The sequence below is a fragment of the Bombina bombina genome, chromosome 11 (genome assembly GCF_027579735.1).
Source record: "Bombina bombina isolate aBomBom1 chromosome 11, aBomBom1.pri, whole genome shotgun sequence".
Classification (NCBI taxonomy): domain Eukaryota; kingdom Metazoa; phylum Chordata; class Amphibia; order Anura; family Bombinatoridae; genus Bombina; species Bombina bombina.
In genome coordinates, this window is record NC_069509.1 from 36,708,217 (window position 1) to 36,729,964 (window position 21,748).

General features: G+C 42.0%; 2 protein-coding genes across 2 annotated transcripts in view; one reads left to right on the forward strand and one right to left on the reverse strand.

The window, feature by feature from the left end:
* The first annotated feature begins 473 nt into the window (after positions 1–473).
* The window catches only part of LOC128642101 (sulfotransferase 1C1), a 68,370-nt gene continuing 47,095 nt past the window's right edge, over positions 474–21,748 (forward strand). The window contains exon 1 of the mRNA XM_053694762.1: positions 474–585. The gene's annotated coding sequence lies outside the window, so the exon portion shown is untranslated. The remainder of the gene's footprint in view (positions 586–21,748) is intronic.
* Positions 7,013–8,620, reverse strand: LOC128641637 (E3 ubiquitin/ISG15 ligase TRIM25-like). Its single transcript, XM_053694173.1, has one exon. It carries the CDS (start codon positions 8,618–8,620, stop codon positions 7,013–7,015), a length of 1,608 nt encoding a protein of 535 aa, XP_053550148.1.

Below are 21,748 nucleotides of genomic sequence, written 5' to 3' on the forward strand. Positions count from 1 at the left end.
TGCCTTAGGATAATTTTTTCACTGAATCACATTGGTTTGGTGATTTAATATATCCATTTGATACTAGTGGAGTCTATCTCTGTTCCTGAGCAAGCTGTGCTTACCGGAGGGAGCTTGCTGGAGGGGTCTGATTCGCCCAGTCTGCCTATAGTGCACTTATTTTAGTGCATTTCAGATTGTGAGTATTTTTCCTTGTGTATGAGAAGCTGTGTGTGGTGGAGTGGAGCAGTGAAATACTATACCATTGGAGCACTTTCTCTTTTTATTCTTTTGCAGTACCTTTGTTTTTATATATATATATATATATATATATACTGTATGTATATGATTTATCGTTTTATATTACTATCTCAAAGTGTTTAATGTCCCTTTAAGAATAATACATTTATTGGCACACTGATCTCCTATTTCGTCATCCTTTTATCTGCAGTTACCGGGTATAAAGGTTATCCAGTGAGGCTTCTAGTGTGTGGTGAGGGTAGAGGGAGAACTTATGATTATGTTATTGCAGTGGAGATAAAATAATATCGGTATCCTTGTGGGGAGATCAGATTGGTTGTCGCATTACAAATTTTTCCTTAAAAGGTGGGTAGAGGAATGTAAATCTATTATTTTGGTAAACGTAACATATCTGTTAATTGATAGTAGTGAAAGGGACATACAATAGGAAAACTGACACTGCAGCTTGTGATCTGAGGTCGCTCTATGGCAACATGAAGCTATGTCTGTGGTCTGTAACCTCTCCTTTTATAATGCTCATACTGTATTTGCGTTTAGGATCTAAATCTTCTCTTGTTGGGCTAATATAACTTATTAAGAAATGTTCTGCGATGCCGTACCTCTCTCTCGCATCTACCTCCTGCCCATCTCACCTCTCTCTCGCATCTACCTCCTGCCCATCTCACCTCTCTCTCTTGCATCTACCTCCTGCCCATCTCACCTCTCTCTCTCTCACATCTACCTCCTGCCCATCTCACCTCTCTCTCGCATCTACCTCCTGCCCATCTCACCTCTCTCTCTCGCATCTACCTCCTGCCCATCTCACCTCTCTCTCGCATCTACCTCCTGCCCATCTCACCTCTCTCTTGCATCTACCTCCTGCCCATCTCACCTCTCTCTCGCATCTACCTCCTGCCCATCTCACCTCTCTCTCGCATCTACCTCCTGCCCATCTCACCTCTCTCTCGCATCTACCTCCTGCCCATCTCACCTCTCTCTCGCATCTACCTCCTGCCCATCTCACCTCTCTCTCGCATCTACCTCCTGCCCATCTCACCTCTCTCTCGCATCTACCTCCTGCCCATCTCACCTCTCTCTCGCATCTACCTCCTGCCCATCTCACCTCTCTCTCTCGCATCTACCTCCTGCCCATCTCACCTCTCTCACACCTACCTTCTGCCCATCTCACCTCTCTCTCGCATTTACCTCCTCCCATCTCACCTCTCTCTTGCATCTACCTCCTGCCCATCTCACCTCTCTCTCGCATTTACCTCCTGCCCATCTCACCTCTTCTTTATCCCTTTTTCTTGATTTCCCTTTGTGCAAAACCTTGTTTATTACCATTATTCTCATATGTCCAAATAAACCTTCCTTAATAAATATAATTTATGACACATAGAAACAAATGTATTTAGATCCAGTGATTGATTTTATTTACAGTATATCAGAAATGATACGTTTTATTTGTTCTTAAAAAGATATCTGAGTTTAAAATGATTATGTCTTGTAGAACTTCGTACTGGCATATGTGATTCCATTACTCAATAATGTTCTGTTCATGTTTATATGTACATAAATTATATCCTGCCCATCTCACCTCTCTCTCTCTCTCTCGTGCATCTACCTCCTGCCCATCTCACCTCTCTCTCTCGCGCATCTACCTCCTGCCCATCTCAGCTCTCTCTCTTGCGCATCTACCTCCTGCCCATCTCACCTCTCTCTCTCGCGCATCTACCTCCTGCCCATCTCACCTCTCTCACATCTACCTCCTGCCCATCTAACCTCTCTCTCACATCTACCTCCTGCCCATCTAACCTCTCTCGCATCTACCTCCTGCCCATCTCACCTCTCTCTCTCGCATCTACCTCCTGCCCATCTCACCTCTCTCTCTCTCGCATCTACCTCCTGCCCATCTCACCTCTCTCTCTCGCATCTACCTCCTGCCCATCTCACCTCTCTCTTGCATCTACCTCCTGCCCATCTCACCTCTCTCTCACATCTACCTCCTGCCCATCTCACCTCTATCTCACATCTACCTTCTGCCCATCTCAACTCTCTCTCTCGCATCTACCTCCTGCCTATTTCACCTCTCTCTCACATCTACCTCCTGCCCATCTTACCTCTATCTCACATCTACCTTCTGCCCATCTCAACTCTCTCTCGCATCTACCTCCTGCCCATCTCACCTCTATCTCACATCTACCTTCTGCCCATCTCAACTCTCTCTCGCATCTACCTCGTGCCCATCTCACCTCTCTCTCACATCTACCTCCTGCCCATCTCACCTCTCTCTCACATCTACCTTCTGCCCATCTCAACTCTCTCTCTCGCATCTACCTCCTGTCTATTTCACCTCTCTCTCGCATCTACCTCCAGCCCATCTCACCTCTCTCTCGCATCTACCTCCTGCACATCTCACCTCTCTCTCTCGCATCTACCTCCAGCCCATCTCACCTCTCTCTCACATCTACCTCCAGCCCATCTCACCTCTATCTCACATCTACCTTCTGCCCATCTCACCTTTCTCTCTCGCATCTACCTCCTGCCTATTTCACCTCTCTCTCACATCTACCTCCTGCCCATCTCACCTCTATCTCACATCTACCTTCTGCCCATCTCAACTCTCTCTCGCATCTACCTCCTGCCTATTTCACCTCTCTCTCATATCTACCTCCTGCCCATCTCACCTCTCTCTCACATCTAACTCCTGCCCATCTCACCTCTATCTCACATCTACCTTCTGCCCATCTCAACTCTCTCTCTCTCGCATCTACCTCCTGCCTATTTCACCTCTCTCTCGCATCTACCTCCAGCCCATCTCACCTCTACCTCCTGCACATCTCACCTCTCTCTCGCATCTACCTCCAGCCCATCTCACCTCTCTCTCGCATCTACCTCCAGCCCATCTCACCTCTCTCTCGCATCTACCTCCTGCACATCTCCCCTCTCTCTCTCGCATCTACCTCCTGCACATCTCACCTCTCATCTACCTCTTGCCCATCTCACTTCTATCTCTCTCGCATCTACCTCCTGCCCATCTCACCTCTCTCTCTCTCGCATCTACTTCCTGCCCATCTCAACTCTCTCTCTCTCATCTACCTCCTGCCTATTTCACCTCTATCTCGCATCTACCTCCTGCCCATCTCACCTCTTTCTCTCATCTACCTCCTGCCCATCTCAACTCTCTTGCATCTACCTCCTGCCTATTTCACCTCTCTCTCGCATCTACCTCCTGCCCACCTCACCTCTCTCTCTTGCATCTACCTCCTGCCCATCTCACCTCTCTCTCTTGCATCTACCTCCTGCCCATCTCACCTCTCTCTCTTGCATCTACCTCCTGCCCATCTCACCTCTCTCTCGCATCTACCTCCTGCCCATCTCACCTCTCTCTCTCGTATCTACCTCCTGCCCATCCCACCTCTCTCTCTTGCATCTACCTCCTGCCCATCTCAACTCTCTCTCGCATCCACTGCCTGCCCATCTCACCTCTTTCTCGCATCTACCTCCTGCCCATCTTGCCTCTCTCTCGCATCTACCTCCTGCCCATCTCACCTCCCTCTCTTGCATCTACCTCCTGCCCATCTCACCTTTCTCTCTCGCATCTACCTCCTGCCCATCTCACACCTCTCTCTCTCTAATCTACCTCCTGCCCATCCCACCTGTCTCTTGCACCTACCTCCTGCCCATCTCACCTCTCTCTCGCATCTACCTCCTGCCCATCTCACCTCTCTCTCGCACCTACCTCTTGTCCATCTCACACCTCTCTCGCATCTACCTCCTGCTCATCCCACCTGTCTCTTGCACCTACCTCCTGACTATCTCACCTCTCTCTCGCATCTACCTCCTGCCCATCTCACCTCTCTCTCTCGCATCTACCTCCTGTGCCCATCTCACCTCTTTCACATTTACCTCCTCCCATCTCACCTCTCTCTCGCATTTACCTCCTGCCCATCTATCCTCTCTCTCGCATCTACCTCCTGCCTATCTCACCTCTCTCGCATCTACGTCCTGCCCATCTCACCTCTCTCTCGCATTTACCTCCTCCCATCTCACCTCTCTCTTGCATCTACCTCCTGCCAATCTCACCTCTCTCTCGCATTTACCTCCTGCCCATCTCACCTCTTCTTTATCCCTTTTTCTTGATTTCCCTTTGTGCAAAACCTTGTTTTTTACCATTATTCTCATATGTCCAAATAAACCTTCCTTAATAAATATAATTTATGACACATAGAAACAAATGTATTTAGATCCAGTGATTGATTTTATTAACAGTATATCAGAAATGATACGTTTTATTTGTTCTTAAAAAGATATCTGAGTTTAAAATGATTATGTCTTGTAGAACTTTGTACTGGCATATGTGATTCCATTACTCAATAATGTTCTGCTCATGTTTATATGTACATAAATGATGAATAATTTCCCATGGTTGTACTGCAGTATGTTTGTGATTTATTTTCTCTTTTCTTGTCCTTTTCTGTATGAAACAAATTATTTTGCCTCTATACCTTGCTAACCACAATAAAAAAAGAAAAAAAAAGGAAAAACACCCCCCAGCATATCAGGGGTTTCACGTATCCCATAATTAGCCAGCTGCAGTAGCAGTCTATGCTTCCACTGGCCCAGTATGAGATGCGTATAGTTGCCTACATTATGAAAGGCTATTTAGAAGCCGGTTATCGCTGTGGAATTAATGGAGATAGGGACCATCTTTTATTTCAGTAAAGGATCTCCTTTAGTTGTGGAATTATACCCAAGTTTAGAATTTACCCTCTAAAGAACAATCAAGGTTTGAATAAGAGCTATAAGTGGCAGCTATGTTACAACCCTCACAAAATTTAGGATAAATTCAAATTTGCATAATTTGAAATCAATGCAACGTGCAGTTCCTTCCTATCTGTTAGTTTCTAAAACTAGTCACAGGGGTTTATTCCAATCCATCGGAGTAAACTCACAAGCCTGCTTGCCCTGTATAATTTTTACAGGGTACCCATCATCAGGTGCAGCTCATGGGCAGCGCCCTCTACCTCACCATCATTTGTGTATTTGTAAATTGTATAATGGCACAATGTACATTTGTTCTAACACTCCAGAATATGCTGGTGCTCTACAAATAATGCTAATAACAACAATAATAATATCAATAATACTTACAGGTTGTTATGAAAATTCTCCATTCACAACTAGGGTGTTTTTACCTCAATTCCAATTCATCAAAAACTCCATAATAACATGACATGAACAGAACATCAGGTCTTATTATATTTGGAATGGTAAACAATGGTATATTACGGACGTGCGATAAATTAGCTCTCCACTTGTAATCTAGCCCACAATCAATTAATTACCTTGTTAGTTCATGGAGCACACATAGTTTTCTTTCATGATTCAGAGCATAGCAATTTAAACATCTTTCAATTGTTTTGTATTATATAATGTGCTTCATTCTCTTTGTATCCTTTTTATTTCTCTTTACCACCATTTCAGAAAATTTGAGCAATGATTTATTTAAAATTATTTTTATTAATGTTACAAATAAAGTTTAAACCTCCAAAAACGTCATGTAAATAATACATAATCATGTAAATTATATTGTTTTTAATTATTTAATTAGTGCACACATTTCACAGTTTAAAAGATTGATTTATAACTTTTTTATTTAATATTAAAAGGGGTACATGTAAAGTGTTTTTCAAGCTTTTGAAAGTGTGTGAAATTAATTTTCAACAGGTTGAACTTGTAGAATTAAAGGGACAGTAAACCCACATTTTTCTTTCATGATTTGGATAGAACATACAATTTTAAACAACTTTCCAATTTACTTCTATTATCAAATTTGCTTCATTCTTTTGTTATCCATTGCTGAAGGGACAGCTTTGCACTACTGGCAGGAAGCTGAACACATCTAGTTAGCCAATCACAAGAGACAAATGTGTCCACCAATTAGCAGCAGCTCACACTAGTGTAGGATATGTGTGTATTCTTTTTCAACAAGGGATGACAAGAGAACAAAGCAAGTTTGAAAATAAAAGTGAATTTAAAAGTGTCTTTAAATGACATGCTCTATCTGAATCATGCAAGTTTAATTTTGACTTTCCTATCCCTTTAAAACCAAAAAAAAAAAAGGAACACCAGTTAAAGGGAAACTAAAGTCAAAATGTAATGTTTATTATTCAGACAGATCATGCAATTTAAATAAAATCCAATTAATAATTGGATTTTTATATGTATATTTTGTGAGGCACCAGGTCCTACTGAGCAAGTACATGAGTTCACAGTGACTGAATACATGCATTATTTTGTGATTTGCTGACAGCTGTCATGTGATACAGGGGACAGGAAAGGGAAGGACAATTAAAATTTGTCATAAAATATAATCTGGTGCTCCTTTGAAATTCAAAGTAAGGGGTTTATTTTTCCTGATGCAGATGCCTCTGCAACTGATATTTATGAAGTTGTGGTTTAAACCGCTGCTTCTTAAGCCCTCTAAATTGGCGGATGTAAATCAACCAGGTCTCATTTGACCAGGGTGATTGACAAGACCTGCTCTTGCAAAATTAGTTGTGCAAGAGCAAGGGAGGCAGCTATGGTGAGCAAATGCGCCCTACACTTTGCGATTAAATGCGGACAGGTTCACAACATGTCTATCCACAAATTCAGAACCATTAGATAACTGCTTTATTACAGGGTTAATGCATGGATTAGAATGGGAGTGAATTAGAAAACCTTGTCATGGTCTTAACCCACTGGATAAATATCCCATTTGTATAGACTGGAAACTACAATAGTGCTTCTAGCTCCTGATTCTGACCCAAGCACCACGATCTACTCTGAATGCCATATAGAGAGACTCCTTAAAGGTGACAGTAAAGGTGTATAGGTGCTGGATAGGGTCACTCAGTGCATAAAAAGACAGACGCCCAGCCTCATAGTCCAGCAATATTCCTAATCTCTGGCAGGAAGACGTGTTATGAATAGGGATTTCTAGTGAATCCTTAACAACTGAGAAACCTTCATTATATCCAAAAACTAACGCAAAGCTCCAGTGCTTACGGTTATTCCACTGTAAACACCAGGACTTTTTATTTCGTCCCATGATAGAAGGATCTCCTTGTCTTGCTATACTAGGGTAGCACAACCCTACACTCCATTCCCCTGAACCACTGGCCTGCACCTCCCAGTAATGTCGTCCTGAAGAAAAGTTCCTGGTGCTTAAAACCTGATGACTCAGAAATCTCTCTTTTTTTTCTGGTCGTTGCTGCTTTATCTCTGACCAGGAGGCGGTTTTCAAGTCACCTGATAAAGCTACGTTATTGGCAGCTGTGTTTACATCCAGCGATATGTCCAAAGACTCCTGCAAATGAAGCCACTTCTTCACTACTACATCAGTTACAAAATCAGCTAAGCGTCGGTATAAAGTTATATAGATCAGGTTCTCATCTAAGCCATTTTCTGCATGTGCCTTTTTATCGTCTCTCTGTGTATCCTCACTATCTGCTTTTTCAAACTCGCCCAAGTCAACATTGGGTGATTCCAGTTCTTGCAAGACAGTTAGTGGATCAGTCGTGTTGCACAGTTCCTTGATGTAACACATCTTCTTGTTCAGAATATCCTTCTCCATTTCAAACTGCTTAATCTGACCAGAGATATGGCATGAAACTTGTTGCTCCTTCCTGGAGATCTCGCTCAGGATTTGCTTTTCTAAGACTTCAAACTCTTCCCTTAACAGGGCAATGACCTGCTTTGTTTCACCAGCTGATCTCTCGCACAACTCTTTGCTGTGCTTCTGCAGATCACAAACTCTCTTTTCAGTGTCCTTGTGCTTGGACTCCACTATATCTAGAACATTTATCAGTTTCTTTTTTTTCTTTTTACAAGCCTCAAACAGCAGCTCCATCTGGTGCCCCTTGTGTTTTCCAATCAAGAAGCAGGATACGCAGATGCACACTTCATCTTTAGAGCAGTAATACCGTAGTGGCTCCTTATGGACAGAGCATTTTCTGTTACTCCAGGAATTTGTAGGTTCAGACATAACATGTTCCTCTGATTTGCTGTGCAATGTGACGTGCTTATCACACAGCGAAGCCTCGCAATGCAGACATGACTTAGCAGCAGGTACAGAGGAGTTAACACAATAAGTGCAGGAAATACCAGACTCCCTTTGTGTACTATGGAAGCACGCCACTATATTACTCAACCTAAAGTTTCTTTTAAGTTCAGGTATTTTCTTGAATTCTTTCCGACATTCAGGGCAGGAATATTCTCCCTTTGTCTGGTTATCCAATGTCTTTTTAATGCAACCCAGGCAGAAATCATGTCCACAGATGAGAGTTACTGGATCAGTAAAAATACTAAGGCAGATGGAACAGGTTAGCTCCTCTCTCAGATCAGCACTTGCCATCCTTACTATAGCAACTAACACAAACTAATCACGTCTTATACAGCAAAGGGGTGGAGAGTTTATTGCTGTTCTGTTCCAAATGGTAAAGGGACACTGAATTATGTGTTTATATATCAGCAGTAGGGATGGGCCAATGTGTTGAAAGTACAATTTGTTTGGTCGAACAAATAGTCCTGTGGACTTTTTTTTTTTTTTGGACAAACAAATGTTAAAGACAAAAAAAAACTTAAAATGCATTAAACGAATGTTATTTCCAATTTTCGTATGTTATTTTTGTTTTTGAATGTTCATAATTAGATCAATTATGCGCATCGGCCATCGATGGTCGTTATCGTTGGTGGGTGGGAGCCGATGCAGAGAGGCAGGTGGGCGGCCATCGATGGGAGGAAGTAGTCAGAGGGTGGTGGGACCGCGTGCGCAAGCACAGGGGCGGGAGCGGGTGGGAACGCTACACTATGGCACAATTAATTTATTAGATAAGGTGGGAGAGAGGACAGGGGAGGGTGGGAATTTTTAGCTACGGGATCTGGTAAGGGGTTGGATATTGAGGGGGGACAGCTACCCTACAGAAAATATTTAATAATTTTATAAAAAATACCATATTTGATGGCAAACTGGGTACTGGCAGCACAATAAGGTAGAGGGGGAGGGTTAGAGAGATGTTTGGGGGGGGGGTCAGGGAGGTTGGGGACTAAGGGGGGATCCTACACAGCAGAATATGTTTTTTGTTTTGTTTGTTTGTTTTTTTAACACTTTTATTTATACTGGCAGACTTTCTGCCAGTACCTAAGATGGCGGGACAATTGTGGGGTGGGGAGAGAAGAGAGCTGTTTGGGAGGGATCGGGGGGTGGGATGTGTCAGGTGGGAGGTTGATCTCTACACTAAAGCTAAAATTAACCCTGCAAGCTGCTTACAAGTTACCTAATTAACCCTTTCACTTCTGGGCATAATACACATGTGGTGTGCAGAGGCATTTAGCGGCCTTCTAATTACCAAAAAGCAACGCCAAAGCCATATATGTCTGCTATTTCTGAACAAAGGGGATCCCAGAGAAGCTTTTACAACAATTTGTGCCATAATTGCACAAGCTGTTTGTAAATAATTTCAGTGAGAAAACTAAAGTTTGTGAAAAAGTGAACGATTTTTTTTATTTGATCACATTTGGCGGTGAAATGGTGGCATGAAATATGTCAAAATGTGCCTAGATCAATACTTTGGGTTGTCTACTACATTAAAGCTAAAATTAACCCTACAAGCTCCCTAATTAACCCTTTCACTGCTGGGCATAATACACGTGTGGTGCGCAGCTGCATTTAGTGGCCTTCTAATTAGCAAAAAGCAACGCCAAAGCCATATAAGTCTGCTATTTCTGAACAAAGGGGACCCCAGAGAAGCATTTACAACCATTTGTGCCATAATTGCACAAGCTGTTTATAAATAATTTCAGTGAGAAAACTAAAGTTTATAAAAAAAAATTTGTGAAAAAGTGAACGATTTTCTTTATTTGATCGTATTTGGTGGTGAAATGGTGGCATGAAATATACCAAAATGGGACTAGATCAATACTTTGGGTTGTCTTCTAAAAAAAAAATATATACATGTCAAGGGATATTTAGGGATTCCTGACAGATATCAGTGTCTCAATGTAACTATCGCTAATTTTGAGAAAAAAAAAGTTTTGGAAATAGCAAAGTGCTTCTTGTATTTATTGCCCTATAACTTGCAAAAAAAAAGCAAAGAACATGTAAACATTGGGTATTTCTAAACTCAGGACAAAATTTAAAAACTATTTAGCATGGGTGTTTTTTGGTTGCTGTAGATATGTAACATATTTTAGGGGTCAAAGTTAGAAAAAAGTAAATTTATGCTTACCTGATAAATGAATTTATTCTATGGTACGACCAGTCCACTGATTCATCCTTTACTTGTGGGATATTATCCTCCTGCTAACAGGATGTGGCAAAGAGCACCACAGCAGAGCTGTCTATATAGCTCCTCCCTTAGCTCCACGCCCCAGTCATTCGACCGAAGGTATAGGAAGAAAAAGGAGAAACTAAAAGGTGCAGAGGTGACTGAAGTTTAAATAAAAAAAATATAATCTGTCTTAAAATGACAGGGCGGGCCGTGGACTCATCGTACCATAGAAGAAATTAATTTATCAGGTAAGCATAAATTTACTTTTCTTCTATAAGGTACGACAAGTCCACGGATTCATCCTTTACTTGTGGGATACAATACCAAAGCTATAGGAGACGGATGAACGGGAGGGACAAGACGGATGCCTAAACAGAAGGCACCACTGCTTGAAGAACTTTTCTCCCAAAAATAGCCTCCGAAGAAGCAAAAGTATCAAATTTGTAAAATTTGGAAAAGGTATGAAGTGAAGACCAAGTCGCAGCCTTACAAATCTGTTCAACAGAAGCATCATTTTTAAAAGCCCATGTGGAAGCCACCGCTCTAGTAGAGTGAGCTGTAATTCTTTCAGGAGGCTGCTGTCCAGCAGTCTCGTATGCCAAACGGCTGATGCTTTTCAGCCAAAAAGAAAGAGAGGTAGCTAGCTTTTTGACCCCTACGCTTTCCAGAATAGAAAACAAACAGAGAAGATGTTTGACGGAAATCTTTGGTCGCTTGCAAGTAAAACTTCAAAGCACGAACCACGTCCAAGTTGTGCAACAGACGCTCCTTCTTAGAGGAAGGATTAGGACACAGGGAAGGAACAACAATTTCCTGATTAATATTCTTATTAGTAACAACCTTAGGAAGAAAACCAGGTTTGGTACGCAAAACCACCTTATCAGAATGAAAAACAAGATAAGGCGAGTCGCATTGCAATGCAGATAGTTCAGAAACTCTTCGAAGAGATAGCAACTAAAAACAGAACTTTCCAAGATAGAAGCTTAACCCCTTAACGACCGAGGACGTGCAGGGTACGTCCTCAAAAAAAAGGCAATTAACGCCTGAGGACGTACCCTGCACGTCCTCGGTGTGGAAAGCAGCTGGAAGCGATCCTGTTCGCTTCCAGCTGCTTTCCGGTTATTGCAGTGATGCCTCGATATGGAGGCATCCTGCAATAACCTTTTTAAGCCATCCGGTGCAGAGAGAGCCACTCTGTGGCCCTCTCTGCACCGGAGATCGGTGGCTTACTGCGTTGGTGGGTGGGAGCCGGACCGGGAGGCGGCCATCGATGGCTCTCGGGATGTGGAGGGGGGCGGGATCGTGGGCGGGGATGCCAGGGGGCACGCACTGACGCGCACACTTGCACGGGAGGGCGGGGGCGGGCGCGTGCACGGGGAGGGAGCGGGTGGGAACCGCTACACTACAGAAAAAAAAGTGTAGGAAAATGAAAAAAAATTGTAAAAAAATAAACAAATCAGATTAAAAACACATCAGTTAGGTGGTGGGGTTTGGTCTGTGGGGAGGGGGAAGCTACACTACAGAAAAACTGGGCAAAAAATAAAAAAAAACATATTTTTTTGCAAACTGGGTACTGGCAGATAGCTGCCAGTACCCAAGATGGCCCCCAATAAGGCAGAGGGGAGGGTTAGAGAGCGGTTTTGGGGGGATCAGGGAGGTTGGGGGCTAAGGGGGGGAATCCTATTATTTTAGTACTGGCAGACTTTCTGCCAGTACTTAAGATGGCGGAGACAATTCTGGGGTGGGGGAGGGAAGGGAGCTGTTTGGGAGGGATCAGGGGGTCTGATGTGTCAGGTGGGAGGCTGATCTCTACACTAAAGCTAAAATTAACCCTGCAAGCTCCCTACAAACTACCTAATTAACCCCTTTACTGCTAGCCATAATACACGTGTGATGCGCAGCAGCATTTAGCGGCCTTCTAAGTACCAGAAAGCAATGCCAAAGCCATATATGTCTGCTATTTCTGAACAAAGGGGATCCCAGAGAAGCATTTACAACCATTTGTGCCATAATTGTGCAAGCTGTTTGTAAATAATTTCAGTGAGAAACCTAAAGTTTGTAAAAAAGTGAACAATTTTTTTTAATTTGATCGCATTTGGCGGTAAAATGGTGGCATGAAATATACCAAAATGGGCCTAGATCAATACTTTGGGTTGTCTACTACACTACACTAAAGCTAAAATTAACCATACAAGCTCCCTACAAGCTCCCTAATTAACCCCTGCACTGCTGGGCATAATACACGTGTGGTGCGCAGCGGCATTTAGCGGCCTTCTAATTACCAAAAAGCAATGACAAAGCCATATATGTCTGCTATTTCTGAACAAAGGGGATCCCAGAGAAGCATTTACAACCATTTGTGCCATAATTGCACAAGCTGTTTGTAAATGATTTCAGTGAGAAACCTAAAATTGTGAAAAATGTAACGTTTTTTTTTTTAATTTGATCGCATTTGGCGGTGAAATGGTGGCATGAAATATACCAAAATGGGCCTAGATCAATACTTGGGGTTGTCTACTAAAAAAAATATATACATGTCAAGGGATATTCAGGGATTCCTGAAAGATATCAGTGTTCTAATGTAACTAGCGCTAATTTTGAAAAAAAAAAATGGTTTGGAAATAGCAAAGTGCTACTTGTATTTATGGCCCTATAACTTGCAAAAAAAGCAAAGAACATGTAAACATTGGGTATTTCTAAACTCAGGACAAAATTTAGAAACTATTTAGCATGGGTGTTTTTTGGTGGTTGTAGATGTGTAACAGATTTTGGGGGTCAAAGTTAGAAAAAGTGTGTTTTTTTCCATTTTTCCTCATATTTTATCATTTGTTTTATAGTAAATTATAAGATATGATGAAAATAATGGTATCTTTAGAAAGTCCATATAATGGCGAGAAAAAGGGTATATAATATGTGTGGGTACAGTAAATGAGTAAGAGGAAAATTACAGCTAAACACAAACACCGCAAAAATGTAAAAATAGCCTTGGTCCCAAACGGACAGAAAATGGAAAAGTGCTGTGGTCATTAAGGGGTTAATATCTATGGAATGCATAGGTTCAAACAGAACCCCTTGAAGAACTTTAAGAACTAAATTCAAACTCCATGGCGTAGCAACAGGTTTAAACACAGGCTTGATTCTAACTAAAGCCTGACAAAACGACTGAACGTCTGGAATATCTGCCAGACGCTTGTGCAGTAAAATTGACAAAGCAGATATCTGTCCCTTTAGGGAACTAGCTGATAACCCCTTCTCCAATCCTTCTTGGAGAAAGGACAAAATCCTAGGAATCCTGATCTTACTCCATGAGTAGCCTTTGGATTCACACCAATAAAGATATTTACACCATATCTTATGATAAATCTTCCTAGTGACAGGCTTTCGAGCCTGAATCAAGGTATCTATGACCGACTCAGAGAATCCCCGCTTGGATAAAATCAAGCGTTCAATCTCCAGGCAGCCAGCCGCAGAGAAACTAGATTTGGATGCTGGAATGGACCTTGAATGAGAAGGTCCATCTCAGTGGCAGTGTCCATGGTGGTAGAGATGACATGTCCACCAGGTCTGCATACCAAGTCCTGCGTGGCCACGCAGGTGCTATCAAAATCATCAAAGCTCTCTCCTGTTTGATTCTGGCAATCAGACGAGGGAGGAGAGGAAATGGTGGAAACACATAAGCCAGGTTGAACGACCAAGGTACTGCTAGAGCATCTATCAGTACTGCTTGAGGATCCCTTGATCTGGACCCGTAACAAGGAAGTTTGGCGTTCTGACGAGACACCATCAGATCCAATTCTGGTGTGCCCCATTGATGAATCAATTGTGCAAACACCTCCGGATGGAGTCCCCCTGGATGAAAAGTCTGATAACTTAGAAGATCCGCTTCCCAGTTCTCCACTCCTGGGATATAGATTGCTGATAGATGGCAAGAGTGAGTCGCTGCCCATCAAATTATTTTGGTAACCTCTATCATCGCTAGAGAACTCTTTGTTCCCCCCTGATGATTGATATATGCTACAGTCATGATATTGTCCGACTGGAATCTTATGAATCTGGCCGAAGCCAGCTGAGGCCACGCCTGAAGCGCGTTGAATATTGCTCTCAATTCTAGAATATTTATCGGAAGGAGAGCCTCCTCCTGAGTCCACACTCCCTGTGCTTTCAGGGAATTCCAGACTGCACCCCAGCCCAATAGGCTGGCGTCCGTCGTCACTATGACCCATGCTGGCCTGCGGAAACACATTCCCTGGGACAGATGATCCTGTGACAACCACCAAATAAGAGAGTCTCTGGTCTCTTGATCCAGATTTATCTGAGGAGATAAATTTGCATAATCCCCATTCCACTGTTTGAGCATGCATAGTTGCAGTGGTCTGAGATGCAAGTGAGCAAACAGAACTATGTCCATTGCCGCTACCATTAGTCCGATTACCTCCATACACTGAGCCACTGACGGCCGAGGAATGTAATGAAGAGCTCGGCAGGTGGTTAAAATTTTTGATTTCCTGACCTCCGTCAGAAAAATGTTCATGTCTACCAAATCTATCAGAGTTCCCAGGAAAGGAACTCTTGTGAGAGGGGTAAGCAAACTCTTTTTTACGTTCAGCTTCCACCCGTGAGATCTTAGAAAAGCCAACACTATGTCCGTGTGAGATTTGGCTAGTTGGTAAGTTGACGCCTGAATTAAGATATCGTCCAGATAAGGCGCCACTGCTATGCCCCGCGGCCTTAGGACCGCCAGAAGGGACCCTAGCACCTTTGTGAAAATTCTGGGAGCTGTGGCCAACCCGAAGGGAAGAGCCACAAACTGGTAATGCTTGTCCAGAAAGGCGAACCTGAGAAACTGATGATGATCTTTGTTGATAGGGATGTGCAGATACACATCCTTTAAATCCACGGTGGTCATATATTGACCCTCCTGGATCATTGGTAAAATAGTCCGAATGGTCTCCATCTTGAAGGATGGGACTCTGAGGAATTTGTTTAGGATCTTGAGATCTAAAATTGGTCTGAAGGTTCCCTCTTTTTTGGGAACCACAAACAGATTGGAGTAAAACCCCTGCCCCTGTTCTGTTTTTGGAACTGGGCAGATTACCCCCATGGTATATAGGTCTTCTACACAACGTAAGAACGCCTCTCTTTTTGTCTGGTTTACAGAAGTCTAGAAGATACCCCTGGGTCACAATTTCTAAAGCCCAGGAGTCCTGAACGTCTCTTGCCCAAGCCTGAGCAAAGAGAGAAAGTCTGCCCCCTACTAGATCCGGTCCTGGATCGGGGGCTGCCCCTTCATGCTGTCTTGGTGGCAGCAGCGGGCTTCTTGGCCTGTTTACCTTTGTTCCAAGTCTGGTTAGGTCTCCAGACTGACTTGTATTGAGCAAATTCCCCTCCTGCTTTGCAGCAGGGGAGGAGGTAGAGGGACCACCTTTGAAGTTTCGAAAGGAACGAAAATTATTTAGTTTGGACCTCATCTTATTTGTCTTATCCTGAGGAAGGGCATGGCCTTTTCCTCCAGTGATGTCTGAAATGATCTCTTTCAGTTCAGGCCCGAATAGGGTCTTTCCCTTGAAAGGGATGGCTAAAAGCTTAGATTTTGAAGACACGTCCGCATACCAGGACTTAAGCCATAACGCTCTACACGCTAAAATGGCAAAACCTGAATTCTTTGCCGCTAATTTAGCCAGTTGAAAAGCGGCATCTGTAATGAAAGAATTAGCTAGCTTGAGAGCCCTAATTCTATCCAGAATATCACCTAATGGGGTCTCAACCTGAAGAGCCTCCTCTAGAGCCTCGAACCAAAAAGCAGCTGCAGTAGTTACAGGAACAATGCACGCTATAGGTTGCAGAAGAAAACCCTGATGAATAAATATTTTCTTTAGGAGACCCTCTAATTTTTTATCCATAGGATCTTTGAAAGCACAACTGTCCTCAATAGGTATAGTTGTACGCTTAGCCAGGGTAGAAATAGCTCCCTCCACCTTAGGGACCGTCTGCCACGAATCCCGCATGGTGTCTGATATGGGAAACATTTTCTTAAAAGTAGGAGGGGGAGAAAAGGGAATACCTGGTCTATCCCACTCCTTAGCTAAAATGTCCAAAATCCTCTTAGGGACCGGAAAAACATTAGTGTAGGTAAGAACCTCAAGATATCTGTCCATTTTACACAATTTCTCTGGAACTACAATAGGGTCACAATCATCCAGAGTCGCTAAAACCTCCCTGAGTAACAAGCGGAGGTGTTCTAGTTTAAATTTAAAAGCCGTCATATCTGAGTCTGTCTGAGGGAACATATTTCCTGAATCAGAAATCTCTCCCTCAGACAGCAAATCCCTCACCCCCAACTCAGAACATTGTGAGGGTACATCGGATATGGCTAGTAAAGCGTCAGAGGGCTCAGCATTCTCTCTCACACCAGACCTACTGCGCTTCCCCTGCAACCCAGGCAGCTTAGATAAAACCTCTGTGAGGGTAGTATTCATAACTGTGGCCATATCTTGCAGGGTGAAAGAATTAGACGCACTAGAAGTACTTAGCGTCGCTTGTGCGGGCGTTAATGGTTGTGACACTTGGGGAGAATTAGATGGCATAACCTGATTCCCTTCTGACTGAGAATCATCCTGCGACATACTTTTATCAGCTAAAATATGTTCTTTGCAATTTATTGCCCTTTCAGTGCATGAGGGACACATTTTAAGTGGGGGTTCCACAATGGCTTCCAAACACATTGAACATTGGCTTTCCTCAATGTCAGACATGTTGAACTGGCTAGTAATGACCACAAACAAGCTTGAAAAACACTTTATTTAGTGAAAAATAACAATCTTAAAAAAAAAAAAAAAAGGTACTGCGCCTTTAAGAGAAAAAAAGCATACACGTTTTGCAAAACTGCTTTAAAATTCACCAATTGTTTCAATTTTTTAATATAATATACAAATAATGCAGCTGAGATTGCCCCACAAAGAAAGGAACAGTTAACCCTTTACTGTGCAAAACCGGATAGTAAATAAGGCCTAAATCCGGACAAAACACTCCCTGCACCTCGCCACAGCCCTGCTGTGGCGCCTACCTGCCCTCAGGGATTGGAAAAACGGGGTTAAAGCTTCGATTTGGCCCAACACTTCCACAAGGGCCCACCAGAGTTGGAGCTTGCTGCTTGCTTTGCAATTACAACTGCGCAACTGAGGCGCCAAAATAGGCCCCACCCATCACACTCGATGTCTTTACAGCCTGAATGAACCGCACCAGAGCGGTTTCAAACTAGCCATGTGGGTTTTGAAACCCAAAAAAGAAGCCAAGTGTACCCTCAATAAAGTCTCCCAAAACGTTATTGCCAAAAACGTTATCAGAGTCAGACACTCCCAGTTCAAAAAAAACGTTTGCCCACAAACATTCAAACTCAGTGACAAATATTTTTTACAAGCCCCTGTATGCAAGCTTAGTAATACCCCTCTTCTCTTTAGGATTACTGCTTACCCTTACCCTCATGGGGATACTGTCAGCCTTTCTGAAATAACACAGTCTCTCCAGAAAAAATGACTGAACATACCTCACTGCTATATAGCATGAAAACGTTCCTCACACTGAAGTTTCTTGTACTCCTCAGCCATTCTGTGGGAACTGCTCTGGATCTTAGTGACAAATGCTAAGATCATCAGCCTCCAGGCAGAAGTCTTCATCCATCTGCTGCCTGAGAGTAAATAGTACACACCGGTACCATTTAAAATAAAAAACTCTTGCTTGAAGAAATAAAAAACTAATATTTTATCACCTCTTTCACTTTACCCTTTCTAGTACTTAGAGTAGGCAAAGAGAATGACTGGGGGTGGAGCTAAGGGAGGAGCTGTATAGACAGCTCTGCTGTGGTGCTCTTTGCCACTTCCTGTTAGCAGGAGGATAATATCCCACAAGTAAAGGATGAATCCATGGACTCGTCGTACCTTATAGAAGAAAGTGTGTTTTTTTTCCATTTTTTCATCATATTTTATAAAAAAAATTATAATCATTTATATGATATGATGAAAATAATGGCATCTTTAGAAAGTCCATTTAATGGCGAGAAAAATGGTATATAATATGTGTGGGTACAGTAAATGAGTAAGAGGAAAATTACAGCTAAACACAAACACTGCAGAAATGAAAAAAATAGCCCTGGTTACAAACGGTCAGAAAATGGAAAAGTGCTGTGGTTCTTAAGGGGTTAAATCGACCCCAAAATCTCTTTCTCCTTCATAACCACCACTGGGAAATTAATCGGTGCTTTTTTATCATGTTTACATAGCTTTTCCACAGATAAATGTTTGTTACTCATCTTTTCAGTGTAGGTGGGGATACAGCAGGCAAAAGTAAATAATAAATAAAGGTAAAGTAATTGCAAACAATTAAAAACACTCCAGCAGGTAAAATCGACCATTAAGAACACATTAAATGCACTAAACACATTTTTTTTCTTTCATGATTCAGATAGAGCAGCAATTTTAAGCAACTTTCTGATTTACTCCTATTATCAATTTTTCTTTGTTGGGTTCAGTGTCCCTTTAAAGGGGAGAGTACAATGTCCCTTTAAAGGGGAGAGTACAATGTCCCTTTAAAGGGGAGAGTACAATGTCCCTTTTGAGGTCTACAACCTCTCCTACTGGTCTGATTCATTTAATCAACCCACTCAGATTTAGATCTGAAGGTATGGTGAGAATAGTTACTAAAATAGCGCTATTTGCTAATGGATTTTGTTATAATGCATAAGTTTATTGATGTAAGACTGAGATTTCAGTTACATTACAATACTCAGGGTGTAAGCAAAGCAATATACATTTAATAAATATTACTTTATTAAAATATTAAATTATACCCTTCACAAACTGTTTAATTAAAATAAAAAATGCAACACATTCATTTTTTTGAACGGTCCTCAGAAAAGCTGGAGTGCATCCTGCACACTTAAGACCCCTAACCCTGCAACATGCTACATAGTGATTCTTTGATCTGGTCAGAAGCTCATTTATATCTATCACTAACTGACCACAGCAAAGGAAATCAGGAACATACATTTTACCTGGTGTTTCAAAGACTGTCACTGACCTGCAAAACAATGCATGTTTTTTTTTTTTTTTTTAATGAAAGTTTAAACTATTTTGAAACGTATATTGTTTATCTGCAGATATTTTGCAATGTAGAGTTAAACTGTTGCTATATTAAGTGTATATAAAAAATAATAATGTCCATTTAAGGAGGGAAGAAAAATATTATGGGCCAGATTACAAGTTGAGCGCAAAATATCCCTTCTGTGAAAGCGATATTTGTGTTCAACTTAGTAATACCAGCGCACGCAACTCTGCACTGGTATTACAAGTAAGGTGCAATGTGAATGCGACCTCGCCAGAAACACAACTTATGAAGCAGCGGTCTAAAGACCGCTGCTTCATAACCCTGTCCGCCTGCTCTGAGCAGGCGGACAGGAATCGCCGGAAATCAACCCGATCGAATACGATCGGGTTGATTGACAGCTCCCTGCTGGCGGCCGATTGGCCGCGAGTCAGCAGGGGGCGGCGTTGCACCAGCAGCTCTTGTGAGCTGCTGGTGCAATGTTAAATGCGGAGAGCGTTTTGCTCTCCGCATTTAGCGAGGTCTTGCGGACCTGATTCGCAGTGTCGGATCAGGTCCGCAAGCCCTTTGATAAATGGGCCCCATAGTATCTACACATAGTAACACATAAATATATAGTATCTACACATAGTAACACATAAATATATAGTATATACACATAGTAACACATAAATATATATGTATATACACATAATAACACATAAATATATAGTATCTACACATAGTAACACATAAATATATATGTATATACACATAATAACACATAAATATATATGTATCTACACATAGTAACACATAAATATATAGTATATACACATAGCAACACATAAATATATATGTATATAGACATAATAACACATAAATATATAGGCCTAGATTTAGAGTTCGGCGGTAAAAGGGCTGTTAACGCTCCGCGGGTTTTTTTCTGGCCGCACCATAAATTTAACTCTGGTATCGAGAGTTCAAACAAATGCTGCGTTAGGCTCCAAAAAAGGAGCGTAGAGCATTTTTACCGCAAATGCAACTCTCGATACCAGAGTTGCTTACGGACGCGGCCGGCATCAAAAACGTGCTCGTGCACGATTCTCCCATAGGAAACAATGGGGCTGTTTGAGCTGAAAAAAAACCTAACACCTGCAAAAAAGCAGCGTTCAGCTCCTAACGCAGCCCCATTGTTTCCTATGGGGAAACACCTCCTAAGTCTGCACCTAACACCCTAACATGTACCCCGAGTCTAAACACCCCTAACCTTACACTTATTAACCCCTAATCTGCCGCCCCCGCTATCGCTGACCCCTGCATTACACTTTTAACCCCTAATCTGCCGCTCCGTAAACCGCCGCCACCTACGTTATCCCTATGTACCCCTAATCTGCTACCCCTAACATCGCCGACCCCTATGTTATATTTATTAACCCCTAATCTGCCCCCCACAACGTCGCCGACACCTACCTACACTTATTAACCCCTAATCTGCCGAGCGGACCTGAGCGCTACTATAATAAAGTTATTAACCCCTAATCCGCCTCACTAACCCTATCATAAATAGTATTAACCCCTAATCTGCCCTCCCTAACATCGCCGACACCTACCTTCAATTATTAACCCCTAATCTGCCGACCGGAGCTCACCGCTATTCTAATAAATGTATTAACCCCTAAAGCTAAGTCTAACCCTAACACTAACACCCCCCTAAGTTAAATATAATTTTTATCTAACGAAATAAATTAACTCTTATTAAATAAATAATTCCTATTTAAAGCTAAATACTTACCTGTAAAATAAATCCTAATATAGCTACAATATAAATTATAATTATATTATACCTATTTTAGGATTAATATTTATTTTACAGGCAACTTTGTAATTATTTTAACCAGGTACAATAGCTATTAAATAGTTAAGAACTATTTAATAGTTGCCTAGTTAAAATAATTACAAATTTACCTGTAAAATAAATCCTAACCTAAGATATAATTAAACCTAACACTACCCTATCAATAAAATAATTAAATAAACTACCTACAATTACCTACAATTAACCTAACACTACACTATCAATAAATTAATTAAACACAATTGCTACAAATAAATAACATTAAATAAACTATCTAAAG